General features: G+C 39.4%; 1 protein-coding gene across 1 annotated transcript in view; it reads left to right on the top strand.

Annotated features, from left to right (window-relative positions):
• SLC9A7 (solute carrier family 9 member A7) overlaps positions 1–12,370 on the top strand; it is a 158,296-nt gene that overhangs the window by 106,734 nt on the left and 39,192 nt on the right. Inside the window, exon 13 of the mRNA XM_058535726.1 lies at positions 5,829–5,888. Coding sequence (XP_058391709.1) covers positions 5,829–5,888 — 60 coding nt within the window. The remainder of the gene's footprint in view (positions 1–5,828; positions 5,889–12,370) is intronic.

Raw genomic sequence — 12,370 nt, 5'->3', positions numbered from 1 at the left:
GGAGCAGGGAGAAGACTGGAATTTGAGAGAATAGTCTCCTCCATCAGGGACTTTTAGATTGATGGCAGGCAGGGATTCCTGGGCTCAGCCACTGCCAGCTGCACCATTTCTGGGCTAGAGTGTCTCAGCCTTAGATCCGGGGGGAAGTCTGCAGAATCTGTGTGGGGCTTATCAGTGATAGTCATATAATAGGTAACACTTGTGCTGTAGGTGTTGTTTGGGATGCCATGGGTATATTAGGATAATCCTCATAACATTCCTATAAGGGAGCTACTACTATTATCTTCATTTTAGAGCTGGAGAAACTGAGGCACAGAGCGATAACTTGCCCATGGTCACAAAGCTTTAAGTGGACTAGCTGGGATTTGAACCCTGGTAGTCTTGCGACAGAGTCTATACTCTTAACTACTGTGCAGTACCACCTGTAAGAAGGCTTGCTGTGTTAGGGACTGTTTTTATGTTGTAAAATTTGGGGTGATTAGAATTTCAATTTCCTGGCATCAATCTCAAGAGTTGTATTAAGGAAAATAATTCATCTGTGAGAATATAAACCTGAAGAAGAAAAATTACAGGTTTTTGGCTTTATACTTGAGATATAAGGTGGTACCATCTTTGTTCTGTATAGCAGAATAAGAGCAAGGAAGGAGGTTTACCTTGCACAGAATTGAGAATCTTTGCATTCGGTGACCTCTGAGATTACTTCCTGCTCCTATTTGTCTGGTCACCTAGTAGGTGCCCTCGATACTCAGAGCTTGGTTAAATCATGTTTGTTTTTCATCTTATTTTATAAATCCTTTTCTGTCCCCCTGCCAACATATACAAGACCAAATAATTTTCCACTGAGAGTGGAGAGTTGACTTGTGACATTTTGTACTTCTCATAACTTTTTTCATAAAGCAGGCCATTATCAAAGCGGTCCTACCCAGAGCCGAGAGCATGGGCAGCTTTTCTGAGGCAAACAAGCTGTATATGTACAAATATAATAATGGAATTGTTGTAAAAATATTAATGTAATATATAGATAGCACTTAGAACATAGCAGCTAGTAAGTAATGGGGGGTCAGGAAATGACTATGTGTATAAAAGATCCAGTTTTTCTACGCCCTTGCCAGCATTTGGTCGTGTCACTATTTTTCATTTCAGCTGTTCTAATAGGTGTGTGGGATACCTCACTGTGGTCTTAATTTGCGTTTCTCTCATGACTAATGATGTTGAACATCTCTTCATGTGCTTATTTGCCATTCATCCATCTTCTTTGGTGAATATCTGTTCAAGTCTTTTGTCCATTTTCTGATTGTTTTTTGTTGAGTTTTGAGAATTCTTTGTTTAAATATTCTAGATACTAGTCTTTTGTCAGATATATGATTTGCAAATATTTTCTCCTAGTCTGTAGCTTGTCTTTGAATCCTTTTAACAGAGTCTCATAGAGCAGAAGTTTTAATTTTGATAAAGTACAATTTATCATTTTTTTCTTTTATGGATTGTGCTTTGGTGTCGTGTCTAAGGACTCTTCATCAAACCAAAGATTTTTTTCTGTGTTATCTTCTAAAATTTTTTTAGTTTTATGCTTTACATTTAAGTCTGTGATCCATTTTGAATTAATTTTTATATAAGATGTGAGGTTTAGGTCAAGGTTTTATTTTATTTGCCTATGGCTATCCTGTTGTACCAGCACAATTTGTTAAAAAACTATCCTTACTCTGTTGAATTACTTTTGCTCCTTTGCCAAAAATCAGTTGGCTGTATGCATGTGGGTCTGTTTCTGTTCTGCTCCTGCTCCGTTAAGTTATGTGTCTATCCCTCCACCAGTACCACACTGTCCTGATAACTAGAGTTATATAATAAGCCTCAGCATCAGGTAGAGCAAGTCGTCCCACTTTATTCTTCTTTTTCAAAATTCGTTTCAAAAAAGGAACTAGCTATTCTAGTTCCTTTCCATATACATTTTAGAATAAGCTTGTGTGTATCTTAAAAAAACCTTGCTGGGATTTTCATAGGAATTGTGTTAGACCTATTTGTGTTATTGTGTTAGACCAATTTGGGGAGAATTGACATCTTTTCTCTGTTGAGTCTTCCAGTTCATGAACATGGCATATTTCTCCATTTATTTAGATCTTCTTTGATTTCTTTTATTAGTATTTTAGTTTTCAGCACACAATGCCTCTGCATGTTTTGTTAGGTTTACATCTAAGTATTTCTTCTTTTTTGAGCAATTTTAAATGTTATTCTATCTTCAATTTCAGTTTCCATGTGTTCATTGCTAGGATATAAAAATACAATCGGATTTTGTATCTTGATCTTGTATCCTGTGACCTTGCTGAACTCACTTATTAGTTCTAGGAGGGTTTGTTTTTGTTTTTTGTAGATTCTTTGGGATTTTCTACATAGACAATCATGTCATTTGCAAGTAGAGATAGTTTTACTTTTTCCTTTCCAACCAGTGTGCCTTTTATTTCCTTTTTTTGACTTATTGCTCTAGCTAGGACTTTCTATTGCTGGTTTTCTGAGAGTTTTTGTCATGAACAGATGCTTTTTCTGTATCAATTGATATGATCATATGATTTTTCTTATTTAGCCTATTAAGATGGTGGATTACATTGATTAATTTTCAAATATCGAACCAGCCTTGCTTCTCTAAGATAAACCCCACTTGTTTGTGGTGTATAAATATTTTATATATTACTGAATTCTATTAGCTAATATTTTGTTAAGGATTTTTGTGTCTATGTTTTCTTTTTTTGTACTGACTTTGTCTGATTTGATATCAAGGTAATGTCTGATCCAGTTTTATGGAATTCTCCAGTGAAACCATCTGGTTCTGGAGGCTTCTTTTTCGGGAGTTTTTGAATTATGAAGCCAATTTCTTTAACAGTTATAGGGCTATTAAGATGATCTATTTCATATTGGGTGAGTTGTTATAGTGAAATTGGTCCATTTCATCTAAGTTGTCACATTTATGTTGTTTGTGGCATTACCTTATTATTCTTTTGATGTCTGTGAGATCTATAATGATATCCTCTGTTTCATTCCTCATATTGGTAATTTATATCTTCTCTTTTTTTTCTTGCAGTCTTGCTAGAGGTTTGTCAATTTTATTGATCTTTTCAAGGAACTAGCTTTTTATTTCATTGATTTTCTGTATTATTTTTCTGTTTTCAATTTCATTGATTTCTGTTCCTTTCTTTATTATTTCCTTCTTTCTGTCCAGCTCTACCCATAAAGTATAATGAAGCAAAGTGTGCCATTGGTGAAAAATGCATGTGATGTTAGTTCATCGCGTTTTTTCAGGAGTGTATAAATAGTGATTATGTAAGTGTAGAAACTGACATTTACAGAGATTACACCAAAAGAAATTCCCTCAGAAATAAGGTAATGAGACTGTTTTTTCTGGCTTGTGGCTTGTGGTGTTATTTAACGGCCATGAATCATTTATGTGAACCAGAAACCCCCTGAAGTTCAGTGTGGTGTTTTGACCCCTGTGACCTCAGAAAGATCAATACCTACTTGTTCCTTGCTTCTCCAGGCTATTGACAAGAGGCTCTGATGAGCTGTTACGTGACTGCTCAGAAGTCAGAAGCCCAGGGTGGGATTTGGAGTTCCACCGTAAATAATTAGGAGTTAGCTGTGATTTTTAACCATGGCTAATTTCTAGTCTGTGTATAAAATAAAAATGAATATAACCACAAATCCAAAGCCAGGTCACTGCTTTCCAAAAATCCAACTTATCTTTTTAAATTGGTATTTTGTGATTGATATTTTAAAACACAGTGGCAAAATGCTCAAATTGTTTTCTGGTAATGTACAAACTACATAATATTTTTCTTAGTCTCTTGAGCAAGGACATAATTTTGGCAACTTAAAAAAACGATCGTGGGATTATTTCGGCAGATGATCCTTGTACGTGTCCTGAGCACATTTTGGCTGCACAGTGGCTGTCCTCTTGGAACCTCCAGCTTCAAGTGACACACACATGAAGTGATGGTGATGGTGGGGGTGGAATGGCACACACCCAGGCAGCCAAAAGAACAGGTAGCCTTAATCCCGCAGAGTACAGTAATATAATCACTCAAGGACAAGTAAGCATACTGCTCGGTATAATCCTGTTAGACTGAGAATTGACGATAAAGCTTTTTGTAAGATAACTTAGGGAATAAAGGCAGGGAGAAGCCCTGAGCTCTTTGAATAATAGCATTTGTAACTGGGTGTTTTAAAAGAGTTTAAAGACGCCACCTTGTAATCAAAGGCAGTATCCCGTAAGGTGAAGAGCTGGGGCTCTGGGTCTAACAGCCTCGGTGGCAATCTTGTTTCCACCATTTTCTACCTCTGTGACCTTGGGCAACTTATTTAACCTCTCTAACTCTCAGTTTCCTCACCAATTAAATGGAGATGACAATAGTGTGAGGATGAAATATGATAATATTTTATATGATAAAGAGTTCTCTCATTAAATGTACCATCTGGCATATGGTAAGCATTTAGTATAGTTTAGCTATTATGTTATCATTGCTACTTATAGCATTAGTACTGCTACTGTTACTATTATTATTACTAGTGAATCTTACATTAATGGAATCTGGCATGCTTTCTGGAATTTATTATAATTTTTCAGTACTATAGTAATATATCGAGTCTGGTTTGAGTCACATCCTGAACATGTGACTAATTAAAAGTACCACATTAAGAAGCATCACGTTCTCACTTGCATATTTAAGGGGATATCAGCAGCATGAGAATTTGGGCATTGTCTAGCAATGTGACTCTCCACCTTCTTTTCATTCTTGTACCCTTAAGGAGCCTTTAAAAATGTTTTTTCCAATTACCTCTCCCATTGGAATTTTAATACCACAAATCTACTATATATCTGTTTATGTACTATAGTGCTTTAGAGGGCTACAAACCATTGTAATATCTATAAATGTTTTTGTCCCATAAGAACCAATTTTCACACCCGTGGGAGCAATATCACCCCTCACTGAGAATACATGGTTTAGTGCAGCAGTTCTCAACCAAGGGCAGTTTAGTCCCCACCAGGGGGCATTTGGCAATGTCTGGAGACATTTTTGGTTGCCTCAACTGGGAGGTAGGCTGCTACTGGTGTCTTGTAGGTAGAAGCCAGGGCCAAAAATGTCAGTAGTGCCAAGGTTGTGAAACCCTGCTCTTAGTATGGTGGTGAAGGTCAAACGTACTCTGAATGACCCAGCAATTATTAAGGAAAGTGAAAATGGACCATGTCAACTCTTAGGTCACAGGTAAAGAGAATAGCAGAAGTTGGGTTCCTGGCCTTCAGGTTGAACCCATGGACAACATGGTTTACTTGTCTAGGAAAAAAAATGGCCATCTTTGTCTTCTCTTAAGTATTGTTGCTGTTTTCAGTAATATAGTGTTCTTTGTTCCTTCTGTCAAATATGTGTAAAAATATGTGTAAACACTTCAAATACGTGTTTAGTAACAACTTCCTGTTTTCTGTTTTTTGTATGGCTGTATCTTGCTTTATGCAACAGATGAATTCCTGAAAAATTGTATAAAGTCATTTTCTGAGTTGCATTTATTCCTCTGATTTCATTACATTATATTTTGAGAGGCTTGTCTTCATTCCTAATTGATCCTCATTTGACCTGGCTCCTAACATTGTTGCTTTAAATGTAAATTTAGCAGCCTCTCTGCCTCTCTGGGTTTTAGAGAATGGGGACAGTTTAAGAGAGGGTACAGATTCATTTTCAAAGTGAGACAGCCAATTCTTTGCTGGACATGGTCCAGGTCATGTGCCCAGAGCTCCTGGCTCCCCTGTTGTCCCCGTCACACTCACATTCCCTTCTTCTGCTGCCCAGAGTTGGCGTCGAGGAGCCCTCCGAAGAGGACCAGAACGAACACCGCTGGCAGTACTTCAGGTGACACAAGGGCATCCTCAGAAACAAATTAACCGGGGCCTGGCTTTTCTCCTCTTTCTAACCTGAGATGTTTCTCTTTATGCTGTTTGTCTCTTTCCTCCTTCCTGTGTGTGCCAACCCTCTGCCTCTTTTAAGAAAGAGGCAAAAGGTCAGGTCAAGTCTAATCATTTTTCCACCTTTCTCTGGGTTGACTGATGTGTCAGTGTTCCTGAGATTCTGTCCCCTTTCCCCGCATTTTGGAATGGGTGTCAACACCAAAGCCGGAGTTGGCAAATGTCTCCTTGTACGACTAAGCTTAGTGTTAAGAGCAGCCCATTTTCAGGGCCGTGACTTGGGTATGGCTTATACCGTCTTAATTAAGCGCCAATGCTGTTTTAGTTTTTTAAGTGTGTATTTGTGTACTTGTACCTTATCGTAGTGAATCAGAAGATGCAAAAAACAGATTTTTTTTTAACCAGAGATAATTAAAGACTCTTCTAATGTGATTTATTTCTCAGTGTCCGTTCAAGTTTATGATTTGATTATGCTTAAGAGTGGCGATGTTGGGCAATCAGAGTAAAGACTTTAATGTTTCTTCTTTCCTTTCTGTATCTTTAATCCGCATGCTTTCTTCCTGATCTGAGTCTTGGGGCTGGTAGATCAAATGCAAAATAGGCTTGAACTCTGTTCTTGGCATCGTGAGAGTGTTTCACTCTCTGAGGGCAGTGGTGAAAGCAGCGTTACCTGTCATGGGGCATGGATCTTGGGGTCCCAGGTGTGTAGTGCAATGACATGCATACAATTAACTGAAGCATTAAGTTCCCTGAGTTGACAGTTTTTCCTGCTGTTTAAAATACACACACATACAGATACACACATACACAAAAGTTCATTTTGGAGACCTGACTTTAAATATCAGTTAAGTCGCAGAGGAAATTCTTTCCTTCAAAATATCCCACCTTCGGGAAGGAAGGTCTGTCAGGCAAAGTGCAAGTTATTACACTTGGGACATGAGAAAATTCAGATTATGACCTGGTGTTCAAGGTTTTACGTGAAGGTGTGTGTCTCATATTCCTCAAATTATTTAGGACCTCAGCCCTTCAAATTAAAAAAAAAACTGTCGATTAAAGTAGAATACTTCTAAAATTTCTGAGATTTCATGGCATTTTATATGGCAGTTAATCAGAATGTACATATTATACCAGAGGGAAAATTACTCATTTTCTGTATTTATTCATTCCAGAATGAGCACATCAGTTTGATTGTTTTATTTTCTCATTTGGTGTGAGAGTTCCATGTTTCTTTCATTCTTAATGAAAATAAGGATAATTCAGTTCATTCTGGAAGAAATGACTGTTGTATGTGCTCTGATGAGTTCAACCCTGATGTATCAGGGGAATGCTAAAATATGATATCATAAAACCACACAAAAAGTTCCAGATTTATAAAATGTCCTAGATCAAAAGCATTAAAGCAGGTCCGCGAAGAAGTGTATATTGTGGATGGTTGCCTGAAACTAGGAATTTCAGAAAGTTAGGGGATCCCCAAGCCTTCTGAGGCATTACAGTACCTGGTCTTGCTGCCCAGCACACCACCAACACCCTGGCCCATTGCTCAACCTCCTGTCCGCAGAGACCAGGTTGGTTCTGGGCTCTGCCCCAAGGATGAGGCGCTTTGTAGGGGTCCAGTGTCATCCTTGGGGATTGGTCCCAGGGACCCTTAACCCTGCCAGAAAAGTAATTATTAAATCATCCTAGAGTAAACAGCCTTGAATGGAGAAAGAGGTCGCAGAAGAATACCATTTGAATCTCATGGCCCCTGGTCTGTTTTCCTTTGGTATTTAAAAAGCAGTAGCAATCTGGGAAGCAGGTCTTTGTTTCTTTCTCCTTTCTCAGGAATCTCCTATTCAGCACTTACACCAGTAGCAGGGAGCTCCAAGACACCCCAAGGGGCCTTCCCATGGTCCTCTGTCTGTGGGAGGGCCCAGGAGATCGTTTCAGGCTCTGTACTGTCAGGAGTTTGGGCTGCATCTCAGACACGTGATTGATAGCAAGTGGCTGCAGTGAGGATCAGAACTTCCATGGCAGAGGAAGGTCAAAGCAATGAAAGGAGCTGCTGGGTAGGACTGTCGTCAGAACTGCAGATTTCCAGGGGACGTGCACAACCAGATCTGAAGATGGCCACGTTGGTTGGAATTGGATTAACTACATGTTTCGGTTAACTAGCATTTTTCTCCTTCCCCTTCACTTTTAGGAGAAGGTGAATCTGAACAAAATATTCCAGAATTTATCTGGAAAATAAAACCACATAATTACTAGAATCTGTACCTGTTGCCTATATTTACCTATTATAGCACGCTGTGTCCATGAATCTTTACAATTTGTGGTTTTCAGACCCTGAAATAATACGAGACCCTGAATCATCAATATTAGTCGATTAGATTAAATTAGAGAGACAGTAAAATATACTGATGTATATTTTCAAAACATTTTCATCAAGGATATAGTTAATTTTCTTTTTAAATTGTGAAAAATTTTAAATCTGCAAAAAAATTGAAAGAATGGAACAATGAATACCCAAGTTCTAACCTGGATACACCAATTGTTAACATTGTATCTTTTTGGGGGGTCCCTTTTTGCGCTCTCCAGCTCTCTCTCAACCATCTCAGAGTACTTCAAAGTAGATTGCAGACATCGTGACTTTCTATCCCTAAAAACTTCAGCATGTATCTCCTGGGAATCTAGTCTCTTACAGGATCACAATATTTTATCACATCTGAGAAAAGGAACATGAATTTTATACACACACACACACACACACACACACACACACACACATATGCTGGATCCAGGAGCCAATCAGAGTTTACTTTGGTTATCATGTCTCTTTGGTCTCTCTTAATCTAAAACAATCTTCCTCCCCCACTTTTTGTCTCTTACTACGGTGAGAGGTTTTTTGTAAAGTATTCAAAATGGTTGTCTCGCAGACTGTCCCACAATCTGGATTTTTCTGGTTTGTTTTCCTCATGACTAGAGATAGATAATCATTTTTGCCAGAAATACTGTAAAAGTGGTGTTATATATTTCTTATCAGGTGGTGCATATTGTCAGGCTGTCCCTTTTTTGTTGTTATTGCTGTCGAGTCGATTCCAACTCCTAACGACCCTGTGGACAGCAGAGTGGAACCCTACCCAGTCCTTTTGCACTGTCCTCTCACCTTCCAGTGCTCTATCAGACAATGCCTCACTGCTATTCATAGGGTTTTCATGGCCAATTTTTTTGGAAGTGGGTGGCCAGGTCCTTCATCCTAGTCTGTCTTAGTCTGGAAGCTCCACTGAAACCTGTCCACCATGAGTGACCCTGCTGGTATCTAAAGTACTGGTGGCATAGCTTTCAGCATCACAGCAACACGCAGCCACCACAGTATGACAACCAACAGATGGTCCCTTTATTAGTGATGTTGAATTTGATCACTGTAGACCATAGTTCTCTCCACTGTAAAGGTATCATTTTCCCTTTGTAACTAAAAACGAACTTATAGAGTGATCCTTTGACATCATATGAGTAGCCAGATTCCCAGAAACCTTTCACCCACTGGTAAAATCATCTACTGATGACCCTTGCTTGAAACAGTTATTACATTGGGAGTAGGAAATGGTGATTTTCTGATTCTTTCATTCTTTTCATGTTTATAAGATGACATTTATCTGTAAAGAAGAGCTTTCAGAGGGTTTTAAAACTTATTTTATATACTGATGAAGTGAGGAATGTCTCCATGGTCTAAGTAATCAGTACAAGCAAAGTTTTACTTAATATTTATGGGACTTGGGGTTTTGTCTCTGCAGGACCCCAGCAGGAATCTTGGGTATTATCATTGAGAAGACAAAAGGTAGCAGACACTTGTTACTTTTTTACTTGAGAAAAACGTGATTCTAGAGAGACATGGCTGGAATTAGTACTTTCTAGAATCTGTACTGTCCAATTCGATAGCCCCTAGTCACATGTGGCTATTTAAATTTAAATTTTAATTAATTAAAACTAAATAAAATTTAAAATGCACCTCCTCAGTCATACTAGCCCCATTTCACGTGCTCAGTGGCCACATATGGCTACCACACTGGACAGTGCAGATGTAGAACACTACTGTCATTTGCAAAGTTCTGTTGGACAGTGTGGATCTAGAATCACTCTCAAGATACCCCAAACAAAATGCTGAACATCACAAGTTTGGAATGAGGTTATGGTGGCCCTAATTTTGTGAGTTTATCAAGTTATTCCAATGTTTTGTGCTTTATTGGTTTGAATTCTGGCCTGGCCATGTGGGCCCAGGGTAAATAGATGAGTTCCACTGACTTGGCCAGGGCTTGAATGAAAATAGTCAAAACCTAGTGTTTATAAGCAGTTCTTGTTAAACAGAATTTTAATTCTTGTTAAATAAAATGTTATTTCCCCTAGTAGAGATTAGTTAAAAGAATAGAAGGGGCTAAATTTCATTTGACAGCTTTTATTATATTTGAATTTATTTTCTTCATTGTAGTCCAGGGCACACGTAAGCGTTTTTTCCTACCCATAGGCTTCCTATTTCATTAGACTGATAATGTTAATTTGTTTTATCTTTACCGACATGGAAGCTACTTACAAAGGCTAATACACGCGTTTCAAAATTCACAGTACAGAAAGGAGAGATTATGAGTGGCAGATCTGAACTGCCACATTCTTGTCATGCTTTGCTGCCGCCTCCACAATAGCTTCTCTGTGGTTAGGCTTAGGGCTGCCTGTCACCTGGTGTTCTGGTAGGCTGTCTGGGAAATGCTGAGGTAACAGGCACTCTGCCCCTCTGAGTCTGCACCCGGGGGCCCATCTAAGTAAATTAGTCTGTCATGAAGTGGCTCTGTGCTGCTATAGAGTCCACAGACCCAGGCCTAATATTGGATTCCTAGCTGTTGATCTTACAAATACTGACAAAACCACCTTATAGAGGACCTTTCTCCAGGTAATGTACATTAAGAGACTCTCTAAACAAGCGAGGGTTAAAGATCAATGGCTAGGAATTCAACATGTGACCTCTCCTCCACACTTTGGCACATTAGACGTGTTGGGTGCACTGAGGCTCTGGTGTGACTTTTTTGGGCAGCCCTGAGGCCTCTGAATTGGATGGATTTCATGTCAAAAAATCTCTTTGAGATTTGTTGCTTGGAGGTCCCCAGATAATGTCGAGTTGTGAGGACAAGTCTCCACCTCTCAGAAACCCCTGCCTGGAAGCAGCCTCTAGACACATAGCAAAGTCCATCTAATTCACTACAAAGATCCCATCAAACCTCAGGCCCATGGGGAGGACACTGGGTACCAGGGACACTGTAGGTTTTAACCAAGTGCTCAGAACAGTGCTTGGCATAGTAGGCACTCAAGAAATATTTGCTGAACGCATGAATCCATCTGGTGGTTTAAAACTTTGCCTTCAGCTAAAGATGGGGTAAGTGTTCCCTTTCCTTCTGTATTCCAGGGCACGCTCTTTGCGTCAGTGCTCAGCCAAGCCTGGAATAAGACAGAGGAGAGGTTGGCTTTAAGAGAGGGAGTACATCTACGTTGTGTTATATTGTCCTTGTCCGTCAGTGTCTTTTCTCAAGAAATATCCTGGGCATCACAGGTGGGGAAGAGAGAAGGGAAGGCATGCACACACGGGGCTTTGTGTGTCCACTGTCTGCTCATTGGGGTCAGCGCCTTGGTACCAGACTGCAAATCACACCCGTGCTTGAGGCCATTCGTCACCTCTCTTCAAGCTCAAATCAGACCTGCTGAAAGCAGGTTTACCTTTTATGATACCGTCTATTCTTTGCAACACTGGAGGGAGTGAGGGAAGATAGAGAATTTTCCTGGCACCTTTGTTTTTCCCCCATTGCCTCATATTATCTATGTCATCGATGTCACAGTTCTCTGCCTCAGAATGAGGAAAGGTACAGGGATAAAGAATTAACAGATGCATAGAGCAACGGTGGGTATGTTACTAAGCCGAGACAACTACCCTAGTGTTTTTATGGAATTTGTTATAAGTGGATTTTGCTACTTTGCTTTTTCTTTCTGCCTTCAGTTGTTGACCTCAAATGTGTGAGTTCTCAGCTCATCTCTGCTGTGGGAGGACGTGGGGCACCAGGATAAAAAGTTAATGATATGCATGCTGGAGTGTTTAGAGAAAGTGTACTGATGTCTGCAACTTGATTAGAATTCATCCAAAAATAAGATGGATGATAGAGAGACAGATAGATACGTGATAAAGAAAGTACAGCAAAATGTTAATGGTAGAATCTAGGTGGTGGGTATACAGGTGTTCGCTATAAATTCTTTCAACACTTCCCTGGATATATGAAAAATTTTGTAACAAAGGGTTAGGGGAATAAAAGCAGGTTGAGGCGGAAGTGAGGAAGCAGCAGAGAGGAAAAGGCCTGGTGCAGTGGGACCCACCTTTTGGTAACTGGACTGTCTAGTGCAGGAAGGCAGATGGACAGT

This window comes from Diceros bicornis, chromosome X (assembly GCF_020826845.1).
Source record: "Diceros bicornis minor isolate mBicDic1 chromosome X, mDicBic1.mat.cur, whole genome shotgun sequence".
Taxonomy (NCBI): domain Eukaryota; kingdom Metazoa; phylum Chordata; class Mammalia; order Perissodactyla; family Rhinocerotidae; genus Diceros; species Diceros bicornis.
Note: the sequence above shows the minus strand (reverse complement) of the source record. Positions and strands in the feature narration are given on the sequence as shown.